This window comes from Aquarana catesbeiana, linkage group LG07 (genome assembly GCF_042186555.1).
Source record: "Aquarana catesbeiana isolate 2022-GZ linkage group LG07, ASM4218655v1, whole genome shotgun sequence".
Taxonomy (NCBI): domain Eukaryota; kingdom Metazoa; phylum Chordata; class Amphibia; order Anura; family Ranidae; genus Aquarana; species Aquarana catesbeiana.
The window spans coordinates 304467705-304483779 of NC_133330.1; the positions used below are offsets into that span (position 1 = coordinate 304467705).

General features: G+C 42.6%; 1 protein-coding gene across 1 annotated transcript in view; it reads left to right on the forward strand.

The window, feature by feature from the left end:
* The first annotated feature begins 8056 nt into the window (after window positions 1-8056).
* MCOLN2 (mucolipin TRP cation channel 2) overlaps window positions 8057-16075 on the forward strand; it is a 122609-nt gene continuing 114590 nt past the window's right edge. Inside the window, exon 1 of the mRNA XM_073593627.1 lies at window positions 8057-8180. Coding sequence (XP_073449728.1) covers window positions 8119-8180 — 62 coding nt within the window. The 5' untranslated portion in view covers window positions 8057-8118. The remainder of the gene's footprint in view (window positions 8181-16075) is intronic.

Below are 16075 nucleotides of genomic sequence, written 5' to 3' on the forward strand. Positions count from 1 at the left end.
AAAGTTATAGCATCTACAAATTAGGGGAATAGGGGATATATATGGCATTTTAATTATTATTATTTTTTTTTTTTTTTTTACTAGTAATGGCAGTGATCTACGATTTTTAGTAGGATTGCGGCGGACAAATCAGACTCTTTTGACACTTTTTTGGGACAATTGACATTTATACAGCGATCAGAGCTAAAAAATAGCCACTGATTACTGTATAAATGACACTGGCAAGGAAGAGGTTAATACTAGGGGGCGATCAAGGGGTTAAGTGTGTTCCCTGGGAGGGTTTCTAGCTGTATGGGGGCTGGGCTGACTGGAGGGGGTGAAAGATCGCTGTTCCTAATCACTAGAAACAGACAATCTCTCTCTCCTCCCCTGACAGAACGGGGATCTGTCTGTTTACACTGAGAGATCCCCATCCTGGCTCTCGTTCCCGCCACGTGCATCGGGTCCCCCGCCGTACAGCTCGTGCCTGCTACGGCTCCTTAAAGAAGCCGACGTACACCTACGGAGATTTGCAGGAACATGCCAACCTGCCGTGGCGCCTGGTCGACTAGTGGTTAAACACCCTACAAAGTACCCCTTTTTGGAAAGTAGACACCCCAAGTTATTTACTGAGAGGCATGTTAAGTCCATGGAAGATTTTATTTTTTGCCATAAGTTTTTGGAAAATTACAAAAAAAAGAAATATTATAACCCTTACGCCGCCGGGTCCATACGTCGTACGGAGCTGACAGCGCAGGGTATTACACACAATCCGGTGGCTGCAGCCACTAACTTCGGATAAATTTGTATTCGTTACGTTCACTAACAGCCAAATTTGAAAGAAAATTCCAATACCTTTAATTTAATAGTTAGTTATTATTAGTTAGTTCGTTATTTAGAATTTTCGTTCTTTCAAATTTTCGGGTTTTCGAATGTTCGGAATTTACGAATTTACAAATTTTACAGTTTAAATACAATTACAATACAAATACAATTTACAAATTTACGAAATGTGATCATAACAAATGACCCGAAAAACGAAACAAGACTAACACATTTTTTGGAAGTGCACATGTCTATTCCCTGCACTACCCATTAGTATAAAGCATGCCGAATCCAGAAGCCAGGACCTTAAATAGGCTCTGCCTGACCCAAGATGGCTGCCAGAGTCAGATGGGGTAACAGCATCCAACTGGATCGTGTTCCCAGTGACTCAGGAAACCATAGAGGAAACAGGTCTCTCCTGACTTCCTCTCCAGATATACTGCGGCAGGGTGGCCCTCCTGCGCAAAATCACGTACTTGTACTTGATTTTGTGCACCGGGTCTGGGGCGCGCGCTACCGGCGACACACAGCAGGAGCCAATCAGTGGGTCCGGCGGACCTGATGTTTACCGGCACCTTGTAATCATTCTCAGGAGAGGCAGAAAGGCGGTCTGCCTATGTAAACAAGGCAGACCACCGTTCTGTGAGAGGGGAAGATGGAGATCTTGTATTTCTACTAAGTAGGAACACGGATCTCTGTCTTCCCCCAGTCACAGCATCTCCCACAGTTAAGCCTCGTACACATGGTACGATTGTTAGCCAACCGAGCGTCTGATTTTTGTCAAAAAGGAGTGTGCCAGGATCTTGTCTTGTATACTAACGTTACACAATTGTCGTGCCACAAACACAAACGTAGTGACGTACTACGAGGAATTTCAGCTCTTGAGCGCCACCCTTTGGGCCCCTTCTGCTAATTTCGTGTTTGATGACAGATTTATGTACTGACCATACGAAAATCAGACGTGGAGCTGTTATCAGACGAAAATTTACTAGCCTGTCATCCAACATTTGTTGGCCGAAAGTTGGACAACAATTTTCAAAAGAAGCGTACTAACGGTAAGAATTTCAGACAACAGTCTGTCAACAGAGAATCCCCTTCCGACAATCGAACCATGTGCACGAGGCTTTAGAAAGCATTCCCAGTAGCACATTGAACCCCTTGATCACCCCTGATGTTAACCCCTTTCCTGCCAGTGTCATTAGTACAGTGATAGTGCATTTTTTCAGCACTGATTACTGTATTACTGGTCCCCAAAAAGTGTCGCTTAGTGTCAGATTTGTCCGCCGCAATGTCCAAGTCCTGCTAAAATTTGCTGATCGCCCCCATTACTAGTAAAAACGATAAAAAAAAACCAAAAAAATTCCATAAATATATGCCATAGTTTGTTGACGCTATAACTTTTGCGCAAACCAATCATTATACACTTATTGGGATTTTTTTTACCAAAAACATGTAGCAGAATACATATTGGCCTAAACTGATGAATAAATTAGATTTTTTTAAAAAAATTTTATTGGATATGTTTTATAGCAGAAAGTAAAAAATATTGTTTTTTGTTTATAGCGCAAAAAATAAAAACCACAGAGGTGATCAAATACCACCAAAAGAAAGCTTTATTTGTGGGAAAAAAAGGGCATCAATTTTATTTGGGTACAGCGTCGCACGACCGCGCAATTGTCAGTTAAAGTAACGCAGTGCCGTATCGCAAAAAATGGCCTGGTCGGGAAGTGGGGTAAACCTTCAGGGGCTGAAAAGGTTAATAGTACCAAGTTGTTATTGCATACCTCCCAACTTTTTGAGATGGGAATGAGGGACACCTATCGGCAAAAGTTTTCAGGCATAGGACACACCCCTTGCCACGCCTCTTTAAAGGAGAATTGTACAAAAAACAAGATTGGTTGAACCCACAAGTGCTTTTTTTACCACTACTATTCCTTTATATTGGCCTTTAGAATTTACAAATGCAGCAATTTAGAAATCAGATGAAAGGTTTAGCGCTGGAAAACACTTTTTGATAGATAAAAAGTGCATTTTATATCGATAGAGATAGAGAGAGATAGAGATAGAGATAGAGATAGAGATAGAGATAGAGAGATAGAGATGGGGGAGAGAAATAGAGAGATAGAGGGATAGAGATAGAGATACACACACCGATCAAACCAAAATGAGGGACAGATGAGGAAGAATGAGGAACAGAGGGACGTTGCTCCAAATCAGGGACAGTCCCTCGAAATCAGGGACAGTTGGGAGGTATGTTATTGTTATGTATTCATACAGATCCGGTCATTGTTTTGAGATTTGAGTGCTTTTAGGTTTTCAATCATCGTGGTTACAGCAGAAATTTATGAGTCACTTCAATCACATGAAATATCACTGACCAGCAGCAAACATCAGCAACTTTAAGGAACTGAATTTCTATTAATGACACAAAAACATAACACCAAACAACTTTGTTTTTTTCGAAACTTGTGTAATACTGAGAATATTGAGAAAAAGAAGATCAATTTACAAAGCTGCATGAATTATTTTAACTGTGTTCTGTAAGGCTTCTTTCACACTTGTGCGACTTTGGACATCAAAGTTGCATGACAAGTCGCAGCCCATTCTTTTCAATGGCACTTATTCAAGCCAGTGCCACTTAAAGTCACAGAGAATTTGAAAAGGTGCCTGAGCCACTTTGATGTGACGTTTAATGCGACTTTGATCTAAAGAGTGTAAAGTCGGATCAAGGCCACACCCAAAGTCGCATCAAAGTCATGCTCCAACATCACACTGGAAATCGTACAACCTTGGAGTCACACTGGTATGAATCTATTAGACTTTAAGCTCCTCTGAGCAGGGCCCTCTTAATCCTCTTGTCTCCCTTTTATATTGTAAAGCGCTGAGTAAACTGTTGGCGCTATATAAATCCTGTATAATAACATAGCTCCCAACTGTCCCTGATTTCGAGGGATTGTCCCTGATTTGGAGTAATGTCCCTCTGTACCTCTTTCCTCCTCATTTTGGTCTGATCTCTATAGTTGTATATAAAATGCACTTTTTATCTTTCAAAAAGCGTTTTCCAGCGCTAAACCTTTCATCTGATTTCTAAATTGCTGCATCTGTAAATTTTAAAAGCCAATATAAAGGAGTAGTAGTGGTAAAAAAAAGGGGGTGTGGCAGGGGGCGTTTCCTATGCCAACATACCTTTGCTAGTAGGTGTCCCTCATTCCTATCTCAGAAAGTTGGGAGGTATAATAATAATAATAATAATAATAATGGGGCTTTAGTCACCTTTATTACTAGGCCATTATAGCAGCAGTCATTTAGGCCTCGTTCACACATGACATATGTATCCATGCCCCGTAGGAGGGCCGTTCCATCTTCAGTTGGTCTTCCTTCAGGGTTTCATCTCTTTGGTCGCCTAAATGGCCGGGCTGCGATGGCATACCTCCCAACTTTTTGAGATGGGAACGAGGGACACCTATTAGCAAAAGTATGTAGGCCTAGGACACACCCCCTGCCACACCCTCTTAACCATTTCAGCCCCGGAAGGTTTTACCCCCTTAATGACCAGGCCTTTTTTTGCGATACGGCACTGAGTCACTTTAACTGACAATTACGCGGTCGTGCGATGTTGTACACAAACAAACTTGACGTCCTTTTTTCCCCCCACAAATAGAGCTTTCTTTTGGTGGTATTTTAACACCTCTGTGGTTTTTATTTTTTGCGCTATAAACAAAAAATGATCTGACAATTTTGAATAAAATATATATTTTACTTTCTGCTATAATACATATCCAAAAAGAAAAATGTATTCATCAGTTTAGGCTGATATGTATTCTGCTACATATTTTTGGCAAAAAAAAATTTCATGGACATTTATTATTTTTTAAAATGTTTTTACTGGTAATGGCGGCGATCTGCGTTTTTTTTTTTAGCAGGACTGCGACATTGCGGCGGACAAATCTGACCCCAAATGACACTTTTTGGGGACCGGTGACATTATCAAGTGACGAAGCACAATTTCAAAGTAGCATCAATGTGAACCAGGGCTTAGGGAGATTTACCCTCTCTATTTGTCCTGGTTACTGGTACATAAATAGGAATAGAACGGAAATCTCCCAATGGGGATACTAGTTCTGGTAACAACCAAGGATTACCCTCACATTGGAGGGATTTCCTCTCACTTCCTGTTTTAGGTATGGGACAGGAAGTGAAGGGGCAAATCTCCCCAATGGGACACAGATGGCAAAATGAAGAAAAAAAAATGTTTTGCCTTTAGTTCTACTTTAAATGCGAAAAATGCGAATAATAATAAATGCATTTTTTTTATTTAAAGGTTAAAGTGGATGTAAACCCAATGTCATCCCTTCTAAACTCCTGCCATAGGGGTTATCTATAAGGATATACACGCCTCCTGCATGTATCTTTACCTGTCAAATGTCTCCCCTCTGTCTGTTATGAGACCCGAAAAACTGCAGATTCTGTGGGCGGGTCTGTTGTCTGGAGCTCGGTGGGTGGAGTTGTGATGTCAGTAGATGCTCCGCCCACCTCTACACTCCCCTTGTCAATATGTATTTTCTCCTGTGTATTTCTTACACTGAACTTCTGCTATGATCTCTAACATCCATTGAAAAGACAGGAAAGTAACCACATGACTTCAGCATGCCCAATCATGCTGAGGTGTGGAACAGCCAATCCTTGCAGAGCTGCTGAAGAAAGGAGTGGGGGAGGGAATTAAAAAATAATGCATGTCTTAGGCTAGTGCAGGAGATATGTAAATCACCTGTCACTCACAGCAAGGGGGAGGATTTGACAAAGTTTTTCTCAGTTTGTCAATATTTATCTCACTGAACAATAAAAGAGGATTGCTCAGAGCTGGATTAACTCTTTGTGGCAAGACTGGGCTCAAATGATAGGAAATCCTATACTCTACATTATGATAAAAAAAAAAAAAAAAAAATTCGGGTTTACATCCACTTTAAGGTTTTTTTATCTTAGCATTCTCTGCATTAGGGAAAAAAAAAACCTTCTATGATCACCTCCTTCCAGCTCAGCCAAATACATTCCTGAGCCTGATCTCGATCCAGCACTGTGCCTGAAAGCAGCAGCACTATGCTCTCTCCTCACCAATGGTGTGCGCAGCCCATTGCATTAGAGAGTGCACCCCAAAGCTCAAACACACATGCGAGTGTGTATATGTATACGGTGTCATTAGGGAGATGGACGATGTCAGTAGGGCAGAGATTGGTGTCAGTAGAGCAGTGATTGGTGTCAGTGGGTCAATGGATGCTGTCAGTAGTTTTTTAATGTTTATTTTCTTTTTTTTTTCTTTTTAACCACTTGCCGACCTCCACACACACATATACATCGGCAGCATGGCTCGTACAGGCAAATGGGCGTACCTGTACGTCCCTTTGAATTTGCCACCTTGTGGGCGCTCACGCGCCCGTCGCACGCCACGGGAGCGTGCCCGCGGGACCCGCAAACTCGATGCCTGCCAGCGGCCCGTGATCGTGAGACGGAGAGGCAGTACGGGGAGATGCCTATGTAAACAAGGCATTTCCCCGTTCTGCCTAGTGACATGACATAGATCACTGCTCCCTGTCATCGGGAGCAGTGATCGCTGTCAGGTGACTGGAAGCCCATCCCCCCCACAGTTAGAATCACTCTCTAGGACACACTTAACTCCTTGATCGCCCCCTAGTGTTTAAATCCCTTCCCTGCCAGCGTCATTTATATAGTAATCAGTGGCTATTTATAGCACTGATCGCTGTATAAATGAAAATGGTCCCAAAATAGTGTCTGATGTGTCCGCCATAATGTTGCAGTCCCGATAAAAATCGCAGATCGCCGCCATTACTAGTAAAAAAAAAAAAAAAAAAAAATTATAATAAAAATGCCATAAATCTATCCCCTATTTTGTAGACGCTATAACTTTTGCGCAAACCAATCAATATATGCTTATTGCAATTTTTTTTTTTTTTTTACCAAAAATATGTGACGCAGTGCCCAATCACAAAAAATTTTCTGGTCAGGAAGGTGGTAAATCCTTCCGGGGCTGAAGTGGTTATTATTATTGTTTTTTTTCCCAGTGGTTGACAAGGAAAATTCACAGTCTACCCATCACCTATCCCTTATTGATGGGTAGATCGTGATTGACAGGTTGTCGAGCCCAGGATTAGGGTGTGGCCAGGCGCATGCCTATGCTCCTCACTAAACATGGAAGCAGCAGCTGGAACCATTGCCTTCTGCTACTCTCATTCAAATCTAACGAGGAGGGAACCGGGAGGGCCAGGGCTGAGCTGCGCTGTGTGTGTCAATAGACGCACACAACCTGGCTGCGGATCGAACCTGCAAGAGTGACACCATAGGAAGCAGCTTCCTATAAGGGCACTCAGAGAAGAGGAGGAGTCAGGAGCGCTGCCAGGGGACCCTAGAAGAGAAGGATTGTGGCTCCCCTGTGCAAAACCACAAAAAAAATAAAGCCCTTACAATCACTTTAATCAGTGTGGGGGCATTCGCTATTTTTTGGCAAAAAGTGGGGGAGTTAAGCAAACTTTATACTTCCCAGATCAATTTCTCCTGCGTTTACATGTACTTTTGTTTAGTGGTGTTTAGGATATTTAAACTCCCCCTGGACGCACACATTTTTATCTTCTCTAAATGCAGTTAAACTTAATGCACTGTGTACATTATACCATTTAAAATCATTACCCTGTATTTATGTGCGTTTATAAATGTCCTATAAACACCGATCATTACATGACCCTGTGATTGAGGCCTTAGGATCCCTTCATACCAGCGTGCTCAGCTCCATTCGGCGGGGGATCCGCTCACAGACCTGATGCTGAATCAGAGCACAATGGGACATATATCATTTTTGTGACATCCATGCACATTCACTTTTTTGTCTGCATTATGACAGGGGATTGACAGGGGACAGGCAGACCTGTCATGGATCTATGAGTTTGTTTACATCAGGCTACCTCTGATCTGTCATTTTTAGGTTTGGACAAATGGACAGTCCTTTTCTTTCTTTTTTTTGTCTTTTTTTCTGGACCTGGCTGGACTTGGAGGTAGGCGGCATTAAAGTCCATTTACAATCCTCCTGCCCATAGACCTGCACGGATCGGACAGTTGCCCTTTAAGAGATTTAAAACCTCACAGGAACCCAATGAGAGATCCTCCTCCTCTTCACCACTAATGAAACCTCCTACAAACCCACATTTACTAACCTTCCATGAAAACTGAACTTACAACCGTCCCATTAGTCAGTGCAGGGCTCAGATCAAGCCTATGTCAGTTCACTGAGCCCCCCCTGATCTCCCCATGATCTCCCCTGATCCCCCCATGGATATATCAATGAAGTGTGTTGGCTCTTTCCGTGCCAGGTGAGTGTGGATGGATTTTTATTATCAATGAGCTCCTCCAAAGAAGTGAATGAATGAATGGAGTTGTCATACTAACTTTACAACTTATAAATGTATGTATAAAAGTGTCAGTTCATTGATTGTTTATGGCAACTGTCATTGTTGGTATGCAGTGTTAATTTAGTCGACTAAAACATTTTAGTTGACTAAATGAATACTATTTTAGTCGGCTAAAATACGACTAAAACTAAAACAATTGAGATGACTAAAATGAGACTAAAACTAAAAGCCATTTTAGTCCTAAGACTAAAATTAACACTGTTGGTATGTCTGTTATAACAGTTTTGAAATTGTGTTTTATACAAGGCTACTTTCACGCCGAGGCGCTAGCACTAAAAATGGTGCCTGTAAAGCGCCTCTCCTCTCAATCCAGTGTGAAAGCCTCACATTGGAGCAGTGCGCTGGCAGGACGCTCAAAAAAGTCCTGCAAGCAGCATCCTACACCGCTCCTAAAGCGCCCCTGCCCATTGAAATCAATGGGCAGCGCCGGCAAAAGCGCCACTTTTAACCCTCTTTCGGCTGTTAGGAGTTAAAAGCCAGCGGCCGAAAAGAGCAGCAAAAACTACGGTCAGGCCGCGTACACACGAGCGGACTTTTCGACCAGACATGTCCCGACGGCTCGAGTCTGGCGGACAATCCGACCGTGTGAGGGCTTCACCGGACCTGCAGCGGACTTTTTTGGTCGAAAATCTGACGGACTTTAGATTTGGAATATGTTTCCGACTAAGGATGAGCTCCGGCGTGTTCGCATGCTGAACGTGCAGAGCCCGCCAGGAAGTCGGCGCGGCGCATCGCTAATCACAGGCAGTGAGACATTTCCCGATCTCTGCAGAAGCACATCAGGAAATGTCTCACTGCCTGTGATTAGCGATGCGCCGTGCTGAATTCCTAGCGGGCTCTGCACGTTCAGCATGCGAACACGCCGGAGCTCATCCTTATTTCCGACGGACTCGAGTCCGGTCGAAAAATCCGCTCGTCTGTATGCTAGTCCGACAAAAACCAACGCTAGGGCAGCTATTGGCTACTGGCTATCAACTTACTTTAGTCCGGTCGTACGTCATCACGTACGAATCCGTCGGACTTTGGTGTGATCGTGTGTAGACAAGTCTGTTCGTTGGGAAAGTCCGTCGGATAGACCGTCGGACCAGTCCGGTCGAAAAGTCCGCCCATGTGTATGCTGCATAAAGCGCCACTAAAAATAGCACCGCTTTACCGCCGACGCCCGCCCCACTGTGAAAGTGCCCTAACTGTTTTATTATTTTATATATAAAACAACAACACCAAAAAAACAAACAAAGAGAACCTTAAAAAAAAAAAAAGGAAAGGCAATAAGCGCACTATGGGGGTTATTTATGAAAGGCAAATCCATTTTGCACTACAAGTGCACTTGGAAGTGCAATCACTGTAAATCTGAGGGGTAGATCTGAAATGAGGGGAAGCTCTGCTGATTTTATCATCCAATCATGTACAAGCTAAAATGCTTTTGTTTTTTTTGTTTTTTTTTTTGTTTTCCTTGCATGTCCCCCTCAGATTTACAGCGACTGCACTCCCAAGTGCACATGTAGTGCAAAGTGGATTTGCCTTTCGTAAATAACCCGCTATGGCTCGGTTCACACTTGTGCGAATCGGGAACGCTGTGAAGCCACTGCGGGTTGACTCACAAGGCAGTTCACAGCGCCATACACAAACCGCTGGGAGTGTCAATACAAAGATGATGACACCCTCAGATCGGTTCCCATATCGCAGTGCGAACTGTCAGTCCGGACATGAATTGGATCGCATGAGGTGGGAACACCCATGCGATCAGATTCTGGTGCGGACCAAAAAAAAAAAAGGGTCCTGTGCGAGTTTTTGGTCCAAATGCGATTTCACCCATACTATCTGTAGTATCTACATACTATCTGGCTGAAATGACATCGCATGTGATTTGCAGTGCGGTGGGAATCGCATGTAATCTCGCACAGCGCACTAATGTGAACCGAGCCTCGATTAGGAGTTTTCATGTGCAGAATTCCTTGTTAACCCCTGAAAAGCTGTGGATCACTTTTCATAAAGTGTGTGACAGGCAAAGAGGAGGTGATATGTCGCCTCTTCACTGCCTTTTAATTCTAACCATTGCCGCAACCCAGTGTATTGCACATTGTTTGTAGCATGGCCCAATACACTTAAATGGGTCACATTTGGTGGCAGTACAACCCACCGACTGTGACCTTCAGCTTAATTTTTGCCATGAAAAGCACGACTCCGCTATGGCATGTGTACAGCCCTGAGCGACTGCAAGCCTTTCTTTAACCAAAGCTGACAGTGGATCGAATTTATTAGCCGCAAAGCAAACCTTTGCAGCCGGTATATATGCACAGATCTGTCTGCTCCTTTTGCAGTTTTAAGGCTGGTTTGTGATAGAATGTGCCAATGTGAAAGGGGTCTAAGCCCAAAGCTCACATTGGGCCGGGTTGACATGCCAAATCACATGCCAAATCGGAGCCTATTTCCGGCAACGCCACCATCTCAGCATCTCACCGATTCCCAAAAATAGTTCTTGCACAACTTTTGGCGACTTTGGAGGCGATTTCAATAGACATCTGTGCATGAACACACATAGATGTCTTTCAAATCGCCCCCCCGAACTCGCACTGAAATACCGGTTTGAAATCATGCGAGTTCCTCAGTGTGAGGGCCGGTTCACGCTGCTGCGAATTTGAGCCGTTGCAATCGCTCAAATTCGCATGTCATTTAAATAGGATCGTTTTCCATTAGTGCCGTTCACATCAATGCGTTGCGAATCTAAGCTGCGTACAAAAAGGGTCCTGTGCGAGTTTGATCCGTGTGCGAATGCGAATTTAATGCAATATTTGCTGTAGAATCACAGTAGATTCGCCAGAACACATAAAGAATTTGCGGCGAAAATTTGCAACGCAATTGGATCAAATTCGCACCACAGCAGTGTGAACCGGCCCTGAAGGAGGGCTAAATCTTACCTGGGTGTTTTAGTGGAGGCGTAGCGTCGCATATGGCGACCCATCACATTTGGCTACCCGCTGGACTGCGCATGCGCCACGCCGCCATATGCGTTCCAACACTGTGGCGATCTGCACTTGCGCAGAATTTTGTGGCCACACCCCTGAGTCCAGGTTCAAGCCCCACCATCCAAGTGGACATAGAGTTAGATTATAATTATGCTGAGCGAAGCGAGGTCGTGCCCGAAGCGTGGCGAGCGGCCCTGTGGCAAAGTGGTCTTACAACAGTGTTGGAACGCATAAGGCGGCGTCGCGCATGCGCACTCCAGCGGGTAGCAAAGTGTGATGGGTGGCCGAATGTGAAGTGAAAGAGGCAGCTGAATTGAGTTTATCACGTGTGTAACAAGATTGCAGTGCTGTGAGTGTATTTGTTTATTTTTTTTTTCTACTCCAATGAGCATCCCCCATAAACAAAGAGGGGGGCTGCAGGCAGTGAATGACTCGGTCCACAGCTCACGGTGAGTAAAAAAAAAAAAAAAAACATACGTTCAGCTACAGAGAGGTTCGGACGATGCGCAAGCTCATCTTCAGTACCGGTTCACACCTCTGTGCTCTGCGAGATCGTATGTGATTCGCACTGCAGTGCAAATCACATGCGATGTTCGTGTGATGCGATTTTAGCCATACAGATAGTATGGCTGATATCGCATCGCATTCGGACCAAACTCGCACAGGACCTTTTTTTTTGGTCCTTTCACACCATACCGCACAATCTCTAGTTCCATCCTTCTACTAAGCCTTGACCAGCACATGGTGGTGGCAGCGGTGGAAGTTTGCCATTTCAAGGAGTCTCGCTCATCTTGCTGCAGTGTAGATTACTGTGTGTGACTTTGACACTACCTGCAAATCCAAACCTCTGGGGTCCAATATTTTGGTGAGTGGTTGACAAAAAAAAGTTATATCATGTTGATCTACAAAAAAACTTGCTACAATGCACTGAAAATGCATGCAACTCATTGGCACGTTACACGCATGGGGCAGACCATCCATTTCAATGGGCTGTCCTATGCTTGACAAATGCACCTTTTATTTTTATTTATTTTTTTTTTTTGGAGCGTAGAACTTTGCGCAGCATGTGTTTGTTGGCTGCGTTTTGTGGTGCCGTTAACAATAAGAGACAAACTCCAACATTTTTCTCCTATGGGAACCAAATTGTTTAATGTGTAGTTTCTGTATGAAAAAAAATCAGAAATGAAAAACTGTGCAGAAACAATAAACAACAACAAAAAATAGTCTTCGTCTTACAAGAATTTTCGTACATTATTTCCTTCCTCGGTTCCGACTTGCTGGGAAACCACAAGGAAAATCGGATGATTGTTCGCCCAATTTTCTTATAGTGTGTAACCCACCAAACTCTCACCACTCACCGCCATAACAAAAAAAAGTCTTGCAGAAGTCCTTCAATCAACCTCACCTGATTGTAAACACAGAGTGCATTCAGAGAGATCACTTTCTGGGGAAATCCAGAAACTGATTTTTTTTTTTACTGCTAATCGCTCAGCAATGGCAGCGCAAAGTGAAAGTGATTTTTAGAGTGTCTCCATTTATTTTGCCACATTCTGTGTGGTTTTGGGTTTTTTTTTTTTTTAACTTATACAGTGAGGTTTAAGAAATTTTGTGGCTTCCCTGAAATGTTGTGTAACTTCTCGGATGGGTTAGGGATGCCTATTAAATTTTAACCCTTGCAGTGACGACAGTCTTGTAATGAGTAAATCCTGTGTCACATGCTCTGGATTGGGTTAAAGTGTCAGCATTTCAGTAACTGAGCTTAGTGCAGCATTGGCAGCTGGTATCGGGAGGAGCAGACGTCGCCTTGTAGACTGGAGCCACTGACAGGGTAAAGTGCTGATGGCTTCATAATGTTTCTGGAAAACAAATCATATGTTGAAATGTCAGGAAATGCTAAGGAAGTACATATATATATATATATATCTCTATCTATCGCATGAATTTGACACTATTGCTGCATGTCGTTGTGTTTTTTTTTTTTGTTTTTTTTTCTTTTTTGCACGGTGCTCTTCCATTGACCTTAATGGGTACGTTTGACAGGCGGTGTCACCTGTCAAACTTTGCAAGCCGAGTTAAAAATGCCATGGCTGTGAAGAGCCCTGTCTGCCTGCAATAGTGGAATCCAGCTGGGTGGCCGTTAGACATGTGCACTGATGAAAAATTAATTCCCCTTTTTTCTTTTTTTTTTCGGGTCATTCGTTATTATCGAAATTCGGAAATAAGACAATTTGAAATAATAACGAACCAAGAATAACGAACTAATAACAACTAGGTATTGGAATATCCTTTAAAATTTGTCTGTTAGTCAATGTAACGAATACGAATTTATCCGACCGAAATAACGAATGCCGCTGGAACGGAATGAATCAATAATAATAATTTATTATTAATAATTTGTAATATTTGTAATAATAAATTGTTACGTTCCATTCGTTTAGGCATTCGTTATTTCGGATAATTTGTAACTTACATATATAATAAATTCGTATTGGTTGCGTTCTCTAACAGACAAATTTGAATAAAAATTCTAATACCTATAATTTAATAGTTAAAGTGGGGTTCCACCCAAAAAAAAAAACTACATGAAAAATCCTAAAAAAAAAAAAATACATGAAAACATTTGGATATATTTTTTTTTTTTTTTTTTACTCACCTCTAAATGCCTGTTGCTAGGGGTTCCCTCATAGTCTGCCTCTTCCAGTGCCTGGGCTGGTGACATCACTTCCGTCTCGGCACAGGAAGGGCTCAGCTCTGCTCCCTCCCTCCTGTCAATCATCTGGGACCCATTACAGGTCCCAGGTGACTGAGCGGCCAATCACAGCGCCGCTCGGGCATGCACAGTGGGTGCCAGGCTGTGAAGCCCGGCGCCCACAGTTGCAATGCCGGCGCCGCCGAACGGAGGGGGAGACGAGCGGGGCTTCGATCCCCCGCATCGCTGGACCTTGGGACAGGTACGTGTCCAATTAAAAGTCAGCAGCTGCAGTATTTGTAGCTGCTGACTTTTAATTTTTTTTTTTTTTTTTTTTTGACTGGCCCTCCTCTTTAAATTAATAATATTAGTTATTTCAGTTTTTTGAGATTTTTTTGTTCTTTTGAATCTTCGTTCTTATTTTCGTATTTTAGAAAGTTTGAATTTGCGAACATTCATATATTTGAATTTACGAATTTTCGGAAAAATTCATTAAACGGGTTTTCATTCATTTGGATATTAACGAATTTGGAACGAGATGAATTGCACATGTCTAGTGGACGGGAGGCAGTAAAATTGCAGCTCAACCACTTGTTTTTACCACCTAGCCACCCATTTACTGATGAGAGCACTTTGTATTGTAATGATGTTTTTAGAATGAAAGGGTCTGATTGTACTGGTGTAAGAGGTTGCTCTGGCTTCTGCTTGCTTACAGTTGGAATAAAGCAGAAGTCTTAACACTTAAAGCTGAACTCGGGGTACAATTAAATTTAAATGTAATACTCAATAGCCACAAAGGATATAAACCCACTTTGTGTGCACCAAATGTCTATAAACTTGTAAAGGAGTGGTGACATCATCACTGGGCTGTACATAGCCTGTGCAGAGAACGGAGCTGTGGGACGGACCCAGCTGGCTCCACCCACTACAGGCTGCCTGCAGAAAACTACAGGAGAGGGGTGGAGACAAGACCAATCACCCTGCACAAGGAGAGAGGGCAGCAGTGACCGGTCATAATTCCGGCAAACCCATAGAAATCTATGATATAACAGAAAATCCATAGTCCTGCAATGGTTGGCACTCTGATATTCTTCTCTCCTACAAATGTAATGCATTGGCCAGGCACTCCAAAGTCATTACATACGATGTAGGACCGGCAGTGCCCAATGGGGGCATAAGTAGTTGGAGACCAGGAAGGAGCAAAGCTTTTTGGGACCTTTCCCACCAAAGAAAAACCATGGGACTGTGGAATAAGGTAAGTGTCACTCAGAGTTAGATTGTCCACTTGACAAAACAAGCAATATGGAAAAAGCAAAAAGAGGTTGAGACTTTGTGTGAGGCACACTGCTACATAACATGATATGAACCAATCAGTGTAAATATTATTTATTAAATACAAAAAGGCATACAGGACATAGTAACATAGTAAAATTAATAAAATTGCATAGTAAATAGTGGGTAACATATAAACCTTATATTGCAATCAATATATAGTACAGATTAAGCTTACAATAAAAAGTTTATAGACCTAGAAATGTAAGCCTGATTGTAATGGTAGCATATAACTTAATAATATTAGATTGGTGCATAATGATAATTTGATGGTAATCAGGTAAGATGGTAGAACATGGGGGAATGTGACGTCGCATCATAGGAAAGCTCTACGCGTTTCGTGGTTAGTATACCACTCATCAGGAGCAGATGCAGGGTTTGGGATATATCTAGGATAAATTGCCAAAATTAGTAGAGTAAAAAATAAGAAATAAGAAATACGAAATTAAAAGGAAAGAGGGGGAGCAGACAAGGATCCCGACCACTCTTACCTAGTAGTATAAAAAGATAAATTTGTATATGGTAACCATAATGGAATAATGCTAGATATAGCGTTATCCCCAGAAACTGAGGCAGTGTGACCCTGATGCATGGCATTGGCACCAGCAGCCAGAGAAAAGACATGTAGATAAGGATCTCCAGTGCTTAAGCTGTAATATGTGGTAAGATATAGTAGTATACTGTAGTTGATTCCAAAAAATCCTGTAAAGATAAACATTGGAACAGTGAGCTAGTGGTAGCCACTAAGTGCTGGAGAAAGAAGACACACCCAAGTGGGTAAAATATCAGGGATGGAGGTAAATTGCAGT